Source organism: Elgaria multicarinata, chromosome 3 (assembly GCF_023053635.1).
Source record: "Elgaria multicarinata webbii isolate HBS135686 ecotype San Diego chromosome 3, rElgMul1.1.pri, whole genome shotgun sequence".
Taxonomy (NCBI): Eukaryota; Metazoa; Chordata; class Lepidosauria; order Squamata; family Anguidae; genus Elgaria; species Elgaria multicarinata.
Window position 1 is genome coordinate 163,764,311 of NC_086173.1, and position 20,203 is coordinate 163,784,513.

A 20,203-nucleotide genomic window follows, 5' to 3' on the forward strand; every position below is an offset into this window, starting at 1 on the left:
TCAGCCGTCACCCTGTTTGCTGGGTCACCCTTCAAGGAAAGCGTTCATGAAGAGGAGGATCTTGAGCGAACATGTAAAGGAGGCGCCTTCCTCTTGTCAATGGGGAGCGTGTCCCAGAGGGCAGGCGCTGCAACACGTAAGCACTCCCTTAGAGGTACTCCTGAGGCAAACCTCAGAAGACAAGGCACTATCAGAAATTCTCTTAGGGGCTGCAAGATCCATCACTTAGAAAAGTCCTAACACAGTAAATAATGTTGGTAAAACAAGAGCTTCGTCAGCCCTCATAAATCAATGAATCCCTAGTGGGGAGGTGCCAGGTGAGGGAGGCTGCAGTGCCCGGACCTCCTCCTCTTCCTCCCCTTCTGCCCCCCTTCCCTTCTGTTTCTGGGGGTGCTCCTTCTCCCCACCCCACCCCGAAAGGCTCTTTGCTTTGCACCAAGTCTCCCGCGACTCCTGATCAATCCCCACCACCCTCACCAATAGGGCCTGGGTGGATCTCTGCGGGGATCGTCCAATAGCAACCATGCACATCTTTGGGTCCCACTTGGCGACTGGACTGCATGGACCAATCCCCCCCTCCTCCTCCTCTTCCCCCCTCCACAAAAGCAAACCATGGGTGCCCCATTCCCTCTCTTCCGCCCCACACTATGCAGCCCCCTTACCTCTTTGCCTTCGCCCCACCACCACCACCTTCCCCCTCCTCGCCGGGAAGCCTCACATGGCCGATTTCCCTTTCCTGGAGCAGAAAGGCGGAGGCTTTTCCGACGGCCTCCTCCCTCCCCGACCGGGCCACGTCCTGCCTGTCTAGGAAACAGAGCGCGGCTCTTTTAACCCTTGAGTGGGAGACTTAGGCTGAGTTCCGACGACACGCTAATCAAGGGTTGTTTTCCATTCTGTTCCTATTACCCCCAACCCAAGTTGATTGGCGTGTCGTGCGAACTCAGCCTTAGAGGCAGAAGCTGCGCTGCCTCTAGAGGTTCGCCTTACTGCAGCAGCTCGGGAGCTCCTTGCAAGGCTGCAATTCTCCCTCCCAGCCGTCCCAAGACGTTTTGCCGCCTGAGGTGACGAAGGATGGTGCCCCCTCCCATTCCATGTACAAAAGATGACTAGACTGGCAGATGTATCTCCACACTAATGACGGGATCATGTTGTTCACTGAACTTGAAAGCATCAGACTAACTGACTGGGCATAGAGAAGGCTTATATTGCGTTTATTGTAATTGGAATTATTTTTAATGTGTTTTTAACGTTTTATTTTAAATGTGATTTTAATACTTATATGTGAACTGCTTTGGGATTTCATTATGATATTTGGCAGTATATAGATGCAAGTAGTCGGTTACTTCACAAAGAAAAAGCAAATCTAATGAATGTGGTTGGATTTATGGACATAAAGCTCCTGACTTTGAATTACAGTGAAAACCGTTGTTATTCACGGCATCTGCATGTTGAGAGCTTTCCAATGAATGTTGTTTCATGAGAATCGGTGACGGGAAGGCAATCGAAAAAGGATGACCTCCAAAGTTTGAATTAGATATGTAAGATAAGATCACAAATAAAGATATAAAAGGGGGAGGGAAATCTGAAGAACTTGGAATTTCCGTACATTGGACCCCTTTATATATTGATAACAATGCTGTCTTTGGAAAGAATTAATAACTAATTTACTAACAGCAGCTAGATTGATAATTGCTAGGAATTGGAAAGAACAAAGGGAATATAAAATAGAAGAACGGTATTAAGAAGTCTGGGTTATTGCTATTAATGATATGCTAATGGGGTGTATGAAAGTTAAGAAAGGAATATTAAAGTGGAATGATTTTGAGATTTGGAAACCGTTTGTTAAATTTGTATTAGGGAACGGGTGTAAACTATCACAAGATGTGTTAAAATTTTGGAGTGGAGAATAATGGTCCCAGGGGATGGGTTGCACATTATTATTATTATTATTACTATGGTTATTATTATTATTATTATGGTTATTACTATTATTATTAGATTATTGTCTTAAGCAGTTTTTTCTTTGTTCTTTATTGGTTATTATTGTAGGGTAATGAGTTGATGTGTTGTGATTATTATTTAATAATAAAAAAAAAACACTTGGAATTTCCAGTAAAGAAACCTGAGATGCAAAGACGTAACTGTTGCCTTCCAGATGAGTTATACTGCAATTCCCATCACCCCCAGTCATAGGGTGACCACATGAAAAGGAGAACAGGGCTCCTGTATCTTTAGCAGTTGTATTGAAAAAGGAATTTCAGCAGGTGTCATTTGTATATATGGAGAACCTGGTGAAATTCCCTCTTCATCAGAACAGTTAAAGCTGCAGGTGCCCTGCTCTCTTTTAAATGTGGCCACTCTAGTATAGCTCCTGCAGCTTTAGCTGCTGTGAGGAAGAGGAAATTTCTCCAGGTTCTCCATATATACAAATGACACCTGCTGAAATTTCCTTTTCTATGCAACTGTTACAGGAGCCCTGTCCTGCTTTTCATATGGTCACCCTACGTCAGCATGGCCAGCTAAAATTATTAAAACCTACGGTTGGTGGCCACGCTGGCTGAGCGTGATGGGAATTGCAGTCCAGCATACCATGACTTCGGCAGGTCTGGGAAGGGTGAGTTACGTATTTCCATCCCAGCTTTCTTCGCTGGAAACGCCGCGTGTTAAACAGTCACCCACTCAAGGGTTAAATAAACCGAGCTCCGTTTCCTAGAGAGGCAGGAAGTCCCACGTTTGGGGGAATGGAGATGCACTTGGAAATGCACCCCCGCCCCGCCTTTGTGTTCCGGGAAGGGGAATAGGCTGGCGAGGCTTCCTTGCGAGGAGTGGGAGGCTGGTCTGTGGGGGGACGGAGCAAAGAGGTAAGGGGGCTGCGTGGCGGGGGAGGCAGAAGAGAAGGAGGGAGAGAACAGTGCTTTGCTTTTTTGGGGGGGGGAGGGAATAGCCCCCCCTGCAGGTCCCTTTTCGTAGGGTGACCCTATGAAAAGGAGGACAGGGCTCCTGTATCTTTAACAGTTGCCTAGAAAAGGGAATTTGAGCAGGAATCATTTGTATGCATGCAGCACCTGATGAAATTCCCTCATCACAGCATTTAAAGCTGCAGGAGCCCTGACCGTGTTTGTATCTGGTCAAAAGGGCAGGGATCATGCAACTTTAACTGTGGTGATGAAGAGAGAATGTCACCAGGTACCCCATATATACAAATGACACCTTCTGAAATTCCCTCTTCTATGCAACTGCTAAAGATACAGGAGCCCTGTCCTCCTTTTTATATGGTCACCCTACCTTTTGGCAGGGTTTTTTTAAAGCAAATTTTCCGACTGCACAAATGCCTTGTCAGACACACACACACACACTCACTCAAACGCCCCCGCCCAAGTCAAACCCATTATTTCTCTTTCACGACAGACCCAGAGAAGTACACCATTGCTTGTCACCTACAGCCCCCAGTTGAAACCATGGCAACGGATCATCAGGGAACTCCAACCCATCATCAGCACAGACGCTTCTCTCTCCCACAAGCCTTGGGAGGCAGAACAATCCTGGCCTACAGGCTGGAGTGCTGAGCTGAAAACAACAGAATGAAATTGAATAGGGATAAATGCCAAGTTCTACATTTAGGAAATAGAAAACAAAGGCACAGTTACAAGGTGGGGGATACTTGGCTCAGCAACACTACAAACGAGAAGGATCTTGGAATTGTTGTAGATCGCAAGCTGAATACGAGCCAGCAGTGCGATATGGCTGCAAGAAAGGCAAATGCTATTTTGGGCTGCATTAATGGAAGTATAGCTTTCAAATCGCGTGAGGTACTGGTTCCTCTCTATTCGGCCCTGGTTAGGCCTCATCTAGAGTATTGCATCCTGTTCTGGGCTCCACAATTCAAGAAGGACGCAGACAAGCTGGAGCGTGTTCAGAGGAGGGCAACCAGGATGATCAGGGGTCTGGAAACAAAGCCCTATGAAGAGAGACTGAAAGAACTGGGCATGTTTAGCCTGGAGAAGAGAAGATTGAGGGGAGACATGATAGCACTCTTCAAATACTTCAAAGGTTGTCACACAGAGGAGGGCCAGGATCTCTTCTCGATCCTCCCAGAGTGCAGGACATGGAATAATGGGCTCAAGTTAAAAGAAATCAGATTCCAGCTGGACATCAAGAAAAACTTCCTGACTGTTAGAGCAGTACGACAATGGAATCAGTTACCTAGGAAGGTTGTGGCCTCTCCCACACTAGAGGCCTTCAAGAGGCAGCTGGACAACTATCTGTCAGGGATGCTTTAGGGTGGATTCCTGCATTGAGCAGGGGGTTGGACTTGATGGCCTTGTAGGCCCCTTCCAACTCTGCTATTCTATGATTCTATACAGACAACCTCCCAACCTGCTAACCAGCAATAGTACACAGGACAGAGACACAGACAGAGGGACCAGACCCTGAAATAGATCCAAGTGCCAGCTCTGCCCCCACGTCTATTCAGGCAACACTGTCACAGGACCCAACAACATCACTCACACCATCAAGGGCACATGCCATCCCTGACTTTGTCTATTGTTAAGTTCTTAATAAACACATACACATAACACGTGTCTTATTTTTTCCCCACCACTTTTTTTCAGATTTCCATTATCAGATTTCCCACTGCACATTTCCCCCACCCCAACTGCACACTAAAAAAAAAACCCTGACTTTTGGGATCATAGGTATTATTATTATTATTATTATTATTATTTATTTATATAGCACCATCAATGTACATAGTAGGGAGGAGGAGATTGGTCCATGCAGTCCAGTCACCAAGTGGGGCCCAAAGATTTGCATGTTTGCTTTTGGACGATCCCCCCGGGCCCAAAGTAGGAGGCTCGAGCAGTGCAGCCTCCCTTTCCTGGGTGCCTTCTGCTACAGATTTTTCTTTAATGTGCAGTAATGAAGACTACCAGCATTGCTTTATTAATTTTTGCCGGGGGTGGGGTTTCTAAGTGATGGATCTTGTGATCCTCAGGTGGAGAAACCATCGCACATCCCATGCCAGGCCCATAAGACAGGGCTCTCCTTTTCCGGGGGCAGGATAGTCTAAGTGGGTGCTTCTCTCCAGGCTGGGCTTTTCCTCCACATGGCTGCGATACAGCTCTGAGGGAAACCGTGCTGCCTTCTCTTCTACTGCACCTTTGCCCATCTGGTATCTCAGTCCTAGCTGGGCATCCATCAGACAGATGATGCCAGCTGCATCCTGTCCCCTCCCCACCTGGGGCTTTTGTGTTTGGAAATACCTTGCCTGCCTTCCGTTTGTCTCTTGAATGGGATGTGTGATGCAGAACAAAGAAAGTGTCCTTTGGCATTTCTGAATATTTCTTTCCAGTCACAAGTGCCATAAGTAACATTCATGTTTTTGTTCTCTCAAGAAGAAGGGCCTCCGATGCCCAAATCTGGCCTCAGCTTCTGGGATGAAAAAAAAGGAAGAGCTACTTCTCCAAGAGACATTGACAGGTGGGTCCTTACGTATATCCTGAGACTGTGCTTTACGTACAAATCACAGGACTCTCTTAGACAGCTGATCTTCCTCCCATGGAACAGACTGGAGTTTTGAGGCTTTTCGTCCTCCTGCAAATATCTCTGGTTATCCACTGCATTCCTTACAGCACCCCCTCCTCATAGCTCTTTGGCACTGTTCCACATGGTGTGAGGAGGGTTTTTATACTGCGTCTAGTGCAGATTGCTGCTGCCAAACTGGTGTCAGGAATCCACTGTGTGGAATACATCACTCCAATATTTTTTAAAATGTTTTCTACAAGCACATAAATGGCTGGAAAATCCTGAGTCAGTCCATTGGTCCAACTATCACAGTATTGTCAACAGTGATTGGTAGCAGTTCTCCAGCATTTGAGGCAGAATTCCTTCTCAGCATTAGCTGGAGATGGCAGGAATTGAACCTGGGACTTCCTTCATGCAAAGCATCCTAGTTCAAATCGAAGTGTCAGTTACCACCTTTACAGCCCTGAACAATTTGAGACCAGGCTCTTTGAAGGACTCTCTCTTCTCACATTATTCTGGCCCCTGGGGAGGCTTTGCTCCACAACCCACCACCATCTGAGAGCCAGTGTGGTGTAGCGGCTAAAGTGTTGGACTGGGAGTCGGGAGATCTGGGTTCTAGTCCCCACTCGGCCACGGAAACCCCCTGGGTGACATTGGGCCAGTCACAGACTCTCAGTCCAACCTACCTCACAGGGTTGTTGTTGTGAGGATAAAATGGAGAGGAGGAGGAGGAAGATTAAGTCCATCGCCTTGCGTTCCTTAAAGGGAAAAAAGGTGGGATATAAACGCAGTAATAAATAAAAAAAATCTGAGCCTTGGTTGCATTCATAGCTGGGGGTGGTGGGCAGAATGAGAGGCAGGGCCTTCTTATCTGTGGCCCCGTGCAACTCCGTATACCATGTTAAGTATAAGAAAGTAAAAGGCTTGCGTAGTCATTAAAATTGTGTGTGTGGCTATCTCAAGGCTAAACAGAGGAAGACTATTTGTGAGCAATTACCTTGAGATAGAAGCTGTACTGGGAACCTTGCCAGGATTCTCTAAGATATCATGGTGTTAATGATATGAATATACCAAAGATCCTTGAGGCTGGGTTAGCCTAATCACAGCTGTATGTAATATAGATAAGAACTGTGTATATATGTATATGTGTATAGCTTTTGTCACTCTGCACAATGACACGGAACTGTTAAGAAGTATGAAGCTAATAAACTTACTCTGCTAAGTAAGACCTGCATTGTGAGCTGTGTTTCTGAGCACAAACAGAATTCCCAAGGAAAAGTTCTGGCCCCAACATACTAGGAAGCCTGCCTCACCCCATCCCTGATCATTCTTAAGATTGATAGTGAAGAGTATTCTGTTTCAATGGGCTATGAACATGTTCCTCTTGCTGATTTTTTTTATAATGCTGATTTGGTTTGATTTGATTTGATTTATTACATTTATATACCGCCCCATAGCCGAAGCTCTCTGGGCGGTTTGCAAAATGCCTCTTGCTTTCTACCTGTTGCTGGCTGATTATTCTTTTAAGTGAGATCTCAGTATTAATAATATTGTGAGTTGCCTTGGCGGATTGCTTTGACCAAAAAGTGGCAAATACATAAATATGTAAAGTATTAGTTTGATGCCTGTGCATTGTGGAGTTTAAATTGGAAAGATTTTCTGTTGTGCATTTGAACTCTTGCCAAATAGTTTTAAGAAACTGCATAGAATCAGATCACTGGGCTGTCTAAACCAGTCATTTTACTCAGACTGGCAGGGGTTCTCAAACATTGCAGACAATGGTGTTTTCCAGCCTTGCTACACTGGAGATCCTTTTCTCAGGCGATTCTGGTGGATGTGTCTGGAAAGTGATGTGTGAAAAGTATGGGCTGGATTGCTGAGTGATTCTAGGCAGCCAATTGGGTGGATGCAATTTAGCACGAGCACTGGAATAAGTGTGCCGGAAGAATCTGGGCCACTGTATTACCATAACAAGTGCATATCATTTAAAAGGATCGCGCCATTATGGAAAAAAGCTCTCTCAAGGAAATGTACACAATTCTGGAAACATCCTGAAGGTACACCACACCTAAAAAAGGATATTACAGAGCTGGAAAAAGTACAGAAAAGGACAACTAAAATGATTAAGGGGCTGGAGCATCTCCCCTATGAGGGAAAGTTACATCAACTGGGATTGTTTAGCTTGGGAAAAAGGCGGCTAAGGGGAGACATGATAGAGGGGTACAAAATTATGCACGGTGTGGAGAATGTGGATAGGGAGACATTTTTCTCCCTCTCTCAAAATACCAGAACCTGGGGCCATCCCATGAAACTGATTAGTGGGAGATCCAGGACAAATAAAAGGAAGGGCTTCATCACACAGCACATAGTTAAGTTATGGAACTTACTACCACAGCACCAATGTGGATGACTTTAAAAGGGGGTTAGATAAGTTCCTGGAGGCAAAGGCTATCCATGGCTACCAGCCCTGATGGTTGAGTGCTATCTCCAGTATTCGAGGCAATAAGCCTGTATGCACGAGTTGCTGGGGAACATGGGTGGGAGGGTGCTGTTGCACCATGTCCTGCCTTGTTGGTCCCTGGCCGATGGCTGGTTGGCCCCTGTGTGAACAGAGTGCTGGACTAGATGGACCCTTGGTCTGATCCAGCAGGGCTCTTCTTATGTTCTTAAGGTACAGTTAGATTTAATGATAAAAGTAAACGTTCCTTCCGTGAAGAAGCTCACCTTCCTAGCATCCTTCACACAGTACCTGTCATTTGTCCTGGTAGCAATACATCTGTGCCTGATAGTATGTTTCTTGGACCAGCTAGTTAAGTAACAGGAAGTTGGGTGCCTGATTTGATAGGATGAGAAGCATACAGTCTGATGGGTGTATGGTAGAATCATGAAAGGGAGTGCAAAAAGCACTCCAGGTGCAGAGTCCTGGATCAGGACTGAGCACTCAGGATCATGAAAGTCTGTGTGAACTGTTGGCTTGTCTAGATCATGGTCTTGTAAACCTGAGGGCTATTCTTCTTCACAGAATCATAGAATAGCAGAGTTGGAAGGGGCCTACAAGGCCATCGAGTCCAACCCCCTGCTCAATGCAGGAATCCACCCTAAAGCATCCCTGACAGATGGTTGTCCAGCTGCCTCTTGAAGGCCTCTAGTGTGGGAGAGCCCACAACCTCCCTAGGTCACTGGTTCCATTGTCGTACTGCTCTAACAGTCAGGAAGTTTTTCCTGATGTCCAGCTGGAATCTGGCTTCCTTTAACTTGAGCCCATTATTCCATGTCCTGCACTCTGGGAGGACTCATAGAACTAAATGCATAGAACTCTTGTTCTATGCATTTAGTTTTGAGAAGAATTTGACAAACACTCATGAATTTCAGTGCATGGATACTGCAGCAGCCTCACAGAATTTCATTTATTTATTTATTTATTTCTATATCAGCCAATAGCTGAAGATCTCTGGACGGTTCACCATAATTAAAACCACAAGTACAGCATAAAAAAAACACAATATGAACTATAAAAGCTTAAAACTACAGTAGAAATACTCCACCTTCTGGAATCATGCTGGGTTGATTTGGGAACTCTTGCATGAGGCCAGCTCTGAAATTTGCCTTAGCATTAGTTCCTCTGATTGGTTAAACTTATCAGAGGACTTATCAGGAGTCTGGCTGAGCTTGTCAGGGGTCTGATTTAACCCTTGGAATCGGCCATACAAGCAGAACCACTGCAATGCCGTGCCTCCAACTCCCAGCCCAGCCAACCTGTCCAGAAGGATACCGTTGTCGTGTTTCTCAGAAAGCTCCTGCTTTCACTGGGAGACAAACGACATGACGAGGCCTGCTAGGTAATCCACAAAGCTTTTATTAAGCAGCAAACATCTCTTCTACCTGAAGAGAGTCTAACCTCTTGGAAACTTCCCCAAAGGCAAAACTATGCAAACTAAGTGAGACAATTGTCCGACCAAGGAGAACAGGAAGCCCCTTCCCAAATGCCCATAACTTCAGAGAGTCTGGTGCGGAGGCAGGTTCTGGTGCAATCCTAGTCGGACCGACTTTCTCACACTTTTGTTCCACGCTGTGCGTTTTAGCTTCTGGCGGACCCTAGCATCAGATAGCTTGTCGGGACATTCACCACTGGAAGAAAGCTCACTTCCCACAGAGTGTGTAGGATTTGGCCTTGAGGAGATAAGCTCTGGAGAGGGCTGACTCCCAGCGGGGAATCGCCCGTGAGAGCTTCCTCCTCCACTGGTACAGGCTGGCTGGTGTCTGGCACCTCCGCCTCTAGGTCCGAATCTGATTCTGATTGATTATTTATTTATTTATTTTATTTATTTATTACATTTTTATACCGCCAATAGCCGAAGCTCTCTGGGCGGTTCACAAAAATTAAAACCATAATAAAACAACCAACAGGTTAAAAGCACAATTACAAAATACAGTATAAAAAGCACAACCAGGATAAAAACCACGCAGCAAAATTGATATAAAATTAAAATACAGAGTTAGAACAGTAAAATTTAAATTTGAGTTAAAATTAAGTGTTAAAATACTGAGAGAATAAAAAGGTCTTCAGCTGGCGACGAAAGGAGTACAGTGTAGGCACCAGGCGGACCTCTCTGGGGAGCTCATTCCACAACCGGGGTGCCACAGCGGAGAAGCCCCTCCTCCTAGTAGCCACCTGCCTCACTTCCTTTGGCTGGGGCTCATGGAGAAGGCCCCCTGTAGATGATCTTAAGGTCCGGGCAGGTACATATGGGAGGAGGCGTTCCTTCAAATAACCTGGCCCCAAACCGTTTAGGGCTTTAAATGTCAATACCAGCACTTTGAATTGGGCCTGGACCTGGACTGGCAGCCAATGAAGTTGTAAAAGGACTGGCGTAATGTGATCCGCCGGCCAGTCCCTGTTAGTAAACGGGCTGCCCTGTTTTGTACCAGCTGAAGCTTCCGGACCATTTTCAAAGGCAGCCCCACATATAACGCATTGCAGTAATCCAAACTGGAGGTTATCAGAGCATGGATCACTGTAGCTAGGCTATCTCTGTCCAGATAAGGGCGCAGCTGGTATATCAGCCTAAGCTGATAAAAGGTGCTCTTTGCCACTGAGTTCACCTGTGCCTCAAGTGACAGTTCTGGATCCAAGAGCACCCCCAAACTATGGACCCGATCCTTTAGGGAGAGTGCAACCCCGTCCAGGACAGGGCAAACATCACCTCGCCTGAAACATCTTCTCCCAAAACAGGGGCAGTAGGGTTAGACATGACACCTGTGGTCGATGGTATCGAAACCTGCTCAGAGGTCCAAGATTATCAACAGGATCGCACTCCCCCTGTCCCTCCCCTGGCAAAAGTCATCCCAGAGGGCAACCAAGGCAGTTTCCATTCCAAAACCAGGCCTGAAGTACGATTGAAATGGCTCTAGATAATCCATTTCTTTGAGCGTTCCTGGAGTTGTCCTGCAACCACCCACTCAAGCACCTTGCCCAGGAAGTGGATGTTAGCCATCTGTGCCTCTAGTTGTTAATATCCTCCGGGTCCAGGTTAGGCTTTTTAGGAGTGGCCCAATTGCTATCTCTTTTAAACAGGCTGACATCACTCGCTTTCAAGGAAGCGAGTGATGTATTTGGCCCTGGTTAGGCCTCATCTAGAGTATTGCGCCCAGTTCTGGGCTCCACGTTTCAAGAAGGACGCAGACAAGCTGGAGCGTGTTCAGAGGAGGGCAACCAGGTTGATCAGGGGTCTGGAAACAAAGCCCTATGAAGAGAGACTGAAAGAACTGGGCATGTTTAGCCTGGAGAAGAGAAGATTGAGGGGAGACATGAGAGCACTCGTCAAATACTTAAAAGGCTGTCACACAGAGAAGGGCCAGGATCTCTTCTCAATCCTCCCAGAGTGCAGGACACGGAATAATGGGCTCAAGTTAAAGGAAGGCAGATTCCGGCTGGACATCAGGAAAAACTTCCTGACTGTTAGAGCAGTACGACAATGGAACCATTTACCTAGGGAGGTGGTGGGCTCTCCCACACTAGAGGTCTTCAAGAGGCAGCTGGACAAGCTTCTGTCAGGGATGCTTTAGGGTGGATTCCTGCATTGAGCAGGGGGTTGGACTCGATGGCCTGGTAGGCCCCTTCCAACTCTGCTATTCTATGATTCTATGATTCTAAGAATTTGCAGCCTCCTGGACCCAGCAGGATATGCCTTCCTTATTTGATGTCATGAGCCACGAAGGGCAAAGGTGGATTTGACTTGGTGGTTGAGCAGACTTGTAGATGCTAAAACGAGAAATCAACTCTGGTGCTTGATAAACGTATTAAAAACTATTTTCTTCTTAAAATCCAAAAATGCTCTGCTCAACGTTTCGGACGTCGCGTTCTTCGTCAGGAGCTATAATAAAATATATAATTCTTTTTAAAAATAACAGAACAGGAACAACACCCATGCATTAATGAAACATTTCATGTAGAAACCTCAGCTACTCCTATCTACAGAGCGCTGTAGGTTTCTACATGAAATGTTTCATTAACGCATGGGTGTTGTTCCTGTTCTGTTACTTTTTAAAAGAATTATATATTTTATTATAGCTCCTGACGAAGGACGATACATCCAAAACGTTGAGCAGAGCATTTTTGGATTTTAAGAATAAAATAGTTTTTAATATGTTTATCGAGCACCAGAGTTGATTTCTCTTTTTAGCATCTACACTTATTGGTGCGTTTCCCCCCCCTACATCGGCATACGAGCAGACTTGGCCAAGAACCTTGTCTGTATCCTTGGGCCTCAGTAGCTGAAACACATCCAATAAAAATGGACCAGACAGTGCTCTGTTCACCAATGGAACTACATTAATGGTGCTGTCGACTTTGTGTCTTTAAAGTGCCAGGCTCAACTCAGAGGGAGAGGGCATATGGGTGTGATTGTGTTGACCACCTGAATAATCTCTGCATTCCACAGGGAGACCTGGGCTTCGACAGGAGCACCAGCCATATCAGCAGGAAAATCCCCTAGAGCCCTCCCTCACTGGTGGCCTCTGCAGTTGTCCCATGGCAACCTCCCCCATCCCGCCCCTGCACTGAGTACTCAGGCGGAATGGGCATAGCATAGCGAAGGAGTTTTTCTTAGGCCTTGCAACTTTACTTAGTATGTCTAAAGGAAGGGTTAGAAGAGCTTGTTAGCATAGGATAGGGAAAGAAGCTTTGGGGGCATAAGAGGTAGGTACAAGTAGTGGGGGGGGTAACACTTTAAGGTTTAGGGAGCAAAGGGGGTACAAGCAAAACATTGCATTGGGGTTAGATGCTTAAAGGTATAGAAGCTTGTAATTTGGAGGGAGGTATGATTTGATCTTGTGCCAACGGTATGTATTCCTTATAAGGGAACTAGGTGACTGGTCAAGGGTTCCATAAAGGTAGAACTGTGGTTTAGAAATCCCCAAGTCTGGAAGAAAAGAGCAGGAAACCAGACTCTTGACCATATGAAAGCAGAAGTGATGTCCAGTTTAGGGACAAACAAGTACATCAGTAAAGGTGAGACATTCTGGGAAGAGGATGGTTTAAACTGATGATGTGGACCGATGGACTTAGATATTTTAAAATAAGTTAATATGTATTAGGAGGGAGGTCACTGACTTAAAGAAAGGTTTTTAAGTCTGAACACAGAGGAGGAAGCTGTCTTTCCTTTCCCTCAGGCATGAGTTGTTACTCTGAGCCTAGCATGTAGGCCTCAGTTGTTCCTTGCTTTTGCCTTGGAGAGAAGGAAATCCCTCTACAGATGGAAGAGGCCCTTTGCAGACTTATTATGAGTGGTGCAGAATTTGTGAGTTACGTACCTGCAGGATTTGTATGCCATTTTGCATTGCTTGGGTGGAAAGATTTCTGATTATGTTAAACTTTGTCTTTGTGAACCGCCCAGAGAGCTACGGCTATTGGGCGGTATAAAAATGTAATAAGTAAATAAATAAATAAATTTTCTTGAATCAAAGTTTGAGTAGGTGTTTTAATAGGGTGACCCTATGAAAAGGAGGACAGGGCTCCTGTATCTTTAACAGTTGCATAGAAAAGGGAATTTCAGCAGGTGTCATTTGTATATATGGAGAACCTGCTGAAATTCCATCTTCATCACCACAGTTAAAGCTGCAGGAGCTATACTAGAGTGACCAGATTTAAAAGAGGGCAAGGCACCTGCAGCTTTAACCGTTGTGATGCAGTGGAAATTTCACCAAGTTCTTCATATATACAAATGACACCTGCTGAAATTTATTTATTTATTTATTTATTTATTTATTTATTACATTTTTATACTGCCCAATAGCCGAAGCTCTCTGGGCGGTTCACAAAAATTCCCTTTTCAATACAACTGTTAAAGATACAGGAGCCCTGTCCTCCTTTTCATATGGTCACCCTAGTTTTAACTTCTAAGAGCAATCTGGGCGAATGCAAACATGGTATCTTGAATCATCAAGCGCAGCTGCACCTATGACACTTGGGCCAAACCAGGGCTATTTGGGAAGGGCAGGCTTGTAGAGTGAACTCTGCTGCAGTTTCAGACTGCCTAGTTGCCCTTTAAACTGTCTTTGCAGTCCTTGCTGCTGATCTTACTTTAGCTTTAGGGAACTAAGGTGTTCCCTTCTAAAAAGTGGGAACATCAAGTTGATTCCCTGATTTTGAAGGGTTTTTGTTCTTTGCACTCACGTTCTGTTTCTCTGTTTCTTTCAGATGCGGGTGGGGGGACATTTGAAAGAACACATCAAGTGTCCGAGGAAAGCGATAACTGGCCAGATGTGAAAGAGAATATTGGCAGTCAAGATGGGATAAACAACCTGGAGGGAAAGGAAATTTTTTAAAAAACTCCAGAGGAATAAATGTTGGGAGGCTGACCTCCACGCAATGATGGTATAACCACAAACACCTGAAGATAAGAGAGAGAAGTGTCCTGTGTGTGGAAAAATGCTCACTCATAAAGCCAGCCTTGATGACCATTGTAAAACCCACACAGCAAAGAAACGATATAAATGCCTTGAGTGTGGAAAGAATTTCAGGGATAATGCTGACCTTCGGGCCCATCAAAGAATGCACACCGGGGAGAAACCGTTTGAATGCCTGGAGTGCAGAAAAACATTTCGTTGGAGGGGGGGACTTGCTGTCCATCAGAGAATCCACTCAGGGGAGAAACCTTTTAAATGTTTGGAGTGTGGACAAAGATTCCGCCAGACTGGTGGCCTTCGAGTACATCAAAGAACTCACACAGGGGAAAAACCATTTAAGTGTCTGGAGTGTGGAAAGAGCTTCAGTCAGGGCTATCGCCTTAATCTCCATCAAAGAACTCACACAGGAGAAAAACCGTATACATGTCTAGAGTGTGGAAAGAGCTTCAGTCATGGTTCTCAGCTTAATACACATCAAAGAATACACACAGATGAGAAGCCCTATAAATGTTTACAATGTGGAAAGGGCTTCGGGAAGAAATCATATCTTAATTCCCATCAAAAGAGCCACACAGAGGAGAAACCATATAAATGCCTGGAATGTGGAAAGAGCTTCAACTGTAATGATGAGCTTGCTTCACATGAGAAAATTCACACAAAAGAGAACCTATTTCAATGCCTAGAGTGTGGAAAGAGTTTCAGGGACAGTGCTGATCTGCTTAACCATCAAGGAACGCACACAGGAGAGAAACCATTTATCTGTCTGGAGTGTGGAAAAGCATTTAGTCGAAAGAGGGCACTTACTGTCCATCAAAGAATTCATTCGGGGGAGAAACCATTTCAGTGCTTGGAGTGTGGAAAGAGATTCAGGCAAAAGGTTGCCCTTCAAGTACATCAAAGAATGCATACAGGAGAAAAACCATTTAAATGTATGGACTGTGGAAAGAGTTTCAGACAGGCCTCTGCCCTTAATTTCCATCAAACACGTCATACAGAGGAGAAACCCTATAAATGCCTGGAGTGTGGAAAGAGCTTCAACCAGAATGATGAGCTTGCATCACATCAAAGAATTCACAAAGGAGGGAAACCATTTCAATGTCTGCAGTGTGGAAAGAGTTTCAGGGACAGTGCTCACCTTCTCTCCCATCAAACAACACACACAGGGGAGAAACCATTTAATTGTACAGAGTGTGGGAAAGCATTTAGTCGGAAATGGGCACTTACTCTACATCAGAGAATCCACTCAGGGGAGAAACCATTTAAATGCTTGGAGTGTGGAAAGAAATTCAGGCAAAAGAGTGCCCTTCAATACCATCAAAGAACTCACACAGGGAAAAAACCATTTAAATGTCTCGAGTGTGGAGAAAGCTTCAGAACTAGCTCAGCTTTTAATTCTCATCAAAGAATTCACCCAGGGGAGAAACCGTTTAAATGCCTGGAGTGTGGAAAAGGCTTCCAGCGGAAGCGTGATCTTGCTTTACATCAGAGAATTGATACAGGGGAGAAACCATTTGAATGTTTGCAGTGTGGAAAAAGATATAGGCAAAAGAACGCCCTTGTATCACATCAGAGAACTCACACAGGAGAGAAACCTTTTGAATGCCCGCAGTGTGGAAAGAGCTTTAGTCAGAAGAACACCCTTGTTTCACATCAGAGAACACACTCAGGAGAGAAACCATTTAAATGCCTTGAGTGTGGAAAGAGCTTCAGGTGGAGTTCTGACCTTCTCAACCATCAAAGAACACACACAGGGGAGAAACCATTTAACTGTCTGGAATGTGGAAAAGGATTTAGTCAGAGAGGAGCACTTACTAGCCATCAGAGAATACACTCAGGGGAGAAACCATTTAAATGCTTGGAGTGTGGAAAGACATTCTGCCAGAAGGGTGCCCTTCAATACCATCAAAGAGCTCACACAGGGGAGAAGCCATTTAAATGCCTGGAGTGCGGAGAAAGCTTTATCCAGAAGTATGCCCTTGTTTCACATCAAAGAAACCACACAGGAGAGAAACCATTTACATGCCTTCAGTGTGGAAAGAGCTTCAAGCAGAAGGGTGCCTTTAGAGCGCATGAAATTGCTCACGCTGGGGAGAAACCATTTAAATGCCTGGAGTGTGGGAAGAGCTTCAGTCGAACGGCATCTCTGACTTCACATCAAAACACACACACCCAGGCCCATTCAGAGGAAGAGGAGTCTGACCCCCTGGAACAGCCCTCTGCTATAACAGACCTGGGGCAAGATGAGGGATCACGTGGAAGCAATGGCTGGTCTGTGGTTCCAAACACCAGATTCAACTCTGTCCTGAGCCCACCCGTGGTTCCAGATTCTCCTCCCACTTCCCAGGGCTCAGCAGAGCACCAATGGCAGTGTATCAAGTGGGATACTCAGAGCCAAGGTGGGAGAGCTCTTCTGACTCCCAGAATCCCCTTTTGTCCAGGGTATCCTCATGAGGAAGGCCCTACTGAAGAACAAGAGTCCATATATGAGGAGGAAGGTCCAGCTCTGACTACTAATGAGGCAGAGGTACCTGCAGCTGCTGAACCAGTATCAGTCTGAATACATGCTCCCAGTCTTCCCCAGACGTTCCCTTGGTTAACAGCTCCATTTACGGGCTTGAATCAAGAGAAACTACTAAAAGATCTGGAGTATAAAAGGAGCTAGGGACAGAGCACACCCCTTATTTCATACAAATGTTTTAATTGCTGTCTTTGTAAGGGAGAATCCATAGGAATGCTCCTAATATGATGACGGTCATTCTCATAAAATGAACCTTAACAGACATCAGAGGACTCACTTTTGGGAAAGCCCCCAAAATGTTCCAGTTGTAGTAAAGTCTTTTACAGTAGATCAAAGGTTATGCAATCGTGTGTGAATTAGTTTGTTTCTCACACTCACACACGGGCTGTGGAATGTGCTTTATTGAGTACAATTCTTTTGCATGGAAATAGTTTGCATGGAAGAGAAATAATTTAAAGGTATAGAAGGTTTTCTGGGGCGGTCAGTGGGTAAATGAATGTACATTTTTAAAAAAGCCATATGAATGCCTGGTGTATGGACAGAACTTGGAATGTTTATTCATTAGAACCATTGGTGATTAGAATAACCATTATCTGTCTTCATGGTCTGTTTCCATTTGGAAAAAGAAACCAAATACACAGTTACAAGATGGGGGATACTTGGCTCAGCAACACTTCAAGCTAGAAGTGTGAACCACCCGGATTAAATAAATAAATAAATAGATGGATCTTGGAATTGTTGTAGATCGCAAGCTGAATATGAGCCAACACTGTGATATGGCTGCAAAAAACGCAAATGCTATCTTGGTCTGCATTAATAGAAGTATAGCTTCCAAATCATGCGAGGTACTGGTTCCACTCTATTCGGCACTGGTTAGGCCTCATCTTGAGTAGGAGGATAATGAGGATGATCAGGGGTCTGGAAACAAAGCCCTATGAGGAGAGACTGAGCCTTGAGAAAAGAAGACTGCTAGGGAGACGTGATAGCGCTCTTGAAATACTTGAAAGGTTGTCACACGGAGAGCCAGGATCTCTTCTTGATCATCCAATAACGGGCTCAAGTTACAGGCAGCCAGATTCTGGCTGGACATCAGGAAAAACTTGCGGACTGTTAAAGCAGTACAGCAATGGAACCAGTTACCTAGGGAGGTTGTGGGTTCTCCCACACTGGAGGCATTCAAGAGGCAGCTGGACAACTATCTGTCATAGAATCATAGAATAGCAGAGTTGGAAGGGACCTAAAGGCCATCGAGTCCAACCACCTGCTCAATGCAGGAATCCACCCTAAAGCATCCCTGACAGATGGTTGTCCAGCTGCCTCTTGAATGCCTCTAGTGTGGGAGAGCCCACAACCTCCCTAGGTAACTGATTCCATTGTCATACTGCTCTAACAGTCAGGAAGTTTTTCCTGATGACCAGCTGGAATCTGGCTTCCTTTAACTTGAGCCTCTTATTCCGTGTCCTGCACTCTGGGAGGATCGAGAAGAGGTCAGGTATGCTTTAGGGTGGATTCCTGCATTGAGCAGGGGGGTTGGACTCAATGGCCTTATAGGCCCCTTCCAACTCTACTATTCTATGATTCTATGACCTAGGGAGGTCATGGGCTCTCCCACACTAGAGGCATTCAAGATGCAGCTGGACAGCCATCTGTCAGGGATGCTTTAAGGTGCATTGGACTCGATAGCCCTTTTAGCTCTACTATTCTATGATTCTATCCAGCTGCACTCCCCATTGTAAGAAGGCTTTATGATCTAGCAAAGTGGAGGAGTTGATTTTCAAAGTTTCGTCCTTCCCTCTTAGCACCTCCAAATCTTGAGAGTGCTGGATGACCCTCTTACACAGTGTGGGAGGTGGCCCTGGTGGGCATAGGGGGGGAAATGGAAATTTGGGGATGTCGCATCTCCCACTTTCTGGTTCGAGAAGACTTTAATGTTTCAATGGGGACACACGGAGAAGAGCCCCAACACAAGATTTTAATGCATGGCCAGGTTGGTATTGTTTTACTCTGCAACTGTCTTGGGAATTGCATCTGATTTGTGTGGGCTTCCAGTCAGTGGAACTCAGGGTGGGGCCAGTTCCTGCTTAGATTCTGAGTTCTCCAGAGACACATGGGAGGGGCCTGACCATCAGACTGACATGGTATTTCCTATATCTGGTTTGGTAAGCTCTCTTTGTCAGATGAGGAAGAGTCCGCCAGGGGAGGCATGGTAGATATGGGAACACCTGCCCCTTAACCTATTTGGGATCCAGTCCGTTTATGGCTTTAAAAGTGAGTATTAAGCACCTTGCACTGTGCTTATAGATGAGAATTCCTCATCTCTAAGGCTGTTCTCATCCCAGCACCTTACCCACACAGTCATGCTGTCACCAGGACCTTTAAGCCTCAGGTCCAACACTTTTACTCTGTCGAGCTGTGAGGACACCCCTGTTTATATTTTCACCTGTATTGTTTCCTTTACCTTCCCCTTATGCAAGTCAAGAGCAGAGGGCGTAGAATTTGTATGAACAAATAAAACAGTAATTACAGCAATAAGTTGTTGAATAGTAAATGAGAAACTTAATGGTTCTATTTATTTATTTATGTCCTCTAATACGCGGTACTCCAGATCACACTCTCAATCAGTCACTACACAACCATCGCAGACCTTCACAATGGCCCCCGTTCAGACAACACGCTAAACCATGCTGCTTCACAAAATGCATTCCGTTAACCGTTTTGTGGTTAAGCAGCATGGTTTTAGCATGTTGTCTGAACGGGGTCTGTATCTCTCAATTCCTCTAATCTCTTTGTAGCCCAAAATTTACTTCATCTAAACCCTCTATAATCTACTCCCTGTCTCTACACTATCTTATATAATCAATTGAACTCCTGTCAGTTTATATAGCATGGGGAGGGGCCATTGCTTAATGCAGCCTTCCTCAACCTGGGGCGCTCCAGATGTGTTGGACTACAACTCCCAGAATGCCCCAGCCAGCTGGCTGGGGCATTCTGGGAGATGCAGTCCAACACATCTGGAGCGCCCCAGGTTGAGGAAGGCTGGCTTAATGGGATAGTGCAGGTGTTTTGCATGCAGAACGTCTCAGGTTCAGTCCCCCGGCTTCTCCAGGTAGGGGAAGGAAAGGCATCCTATCTTGGAACCCTGGAGAGCCGCTGCCAATCCGTGTCAACAATACTGGGCTTGATGGACCCATGGTCTGACTCCGTAAAAGGCAGCTTCCAATGTTCCTTTCACACACTCAGCCAATCATCACA

At 45.4% G+C, this 20,203-nt stretch overlaps 3 protein-coding genes across 5 annotated transcripts in view; 1 reads left to right on the forward strand and 2 right to left on the reverse strand.

The window, feature by feature from the left end:
• LOC134396310 (oocyte zinc finger protein XlCOF6-like) overlaps nucleotides 1-20,203 on the reverse strand; it is a 211,820-nt gene that overhangs the window by 96,422 nt on the left and 95,195 nt on the right. The window lies entirely within an intron of this gene.
• LOC134396384 (zinc finger protein OZF-like) overlaps nucleotides 1-20,203 on the reverse strand; it is a 253,426-nt gene that overhangs the window by 37,216 nt on the left and 196,007 nt on the right. Inside the window, exon 1 of one of the 2 annotated variants that reach the window (XM_063122867.1) lies at nucleotides 663-749. The exons of the other annotated variant lie outside the window; for it this stretch is intronic. The gene's annotated coding sequence lies outside the window, so the exon portion shown is untranslated. Of the gene's footprint in view, nucleotides 1-662; nucleotides 750-20,203 lie in introns of those variants that run through there. 2 annotated transcript variants of the gene reach the window in all.
• Nucleotides 2,783-17,291, forward strand: LOC134396111 (oocyte zinc finger protein XlCOF6-like). 2 transcript variants are annotated; one of them, XM_063122471.1, is made up of 3 exons: nucleotides 2,783-2,861; nucleotides 5,397-5,481; nucleotides 14,225-17,291. In XM_063122471.1, exon 3 carries the CDS (start codon nucleotides 14,456-14,458, stop codon nucleotides 16,988-16,990), a length of 2,535 nt encoding a protein of 844 aa, XP_062978541.1. In that variant the 5' UTR covers nucleotides 2,783-2,861; nucleotides 5,397-5,481; nucleotides 14,225-14,455; the 3' UTR covers nucleotides 16,991-17,291. The 2 variants fall into 2 exon arrangements, with proteins under 2 accessions (XP_062978541.1, XP_062978542.1); XM_063122472.1 differs by having other exon boundaries at nucleotides 2,795-2,861; nucleotides 5,400-5,481.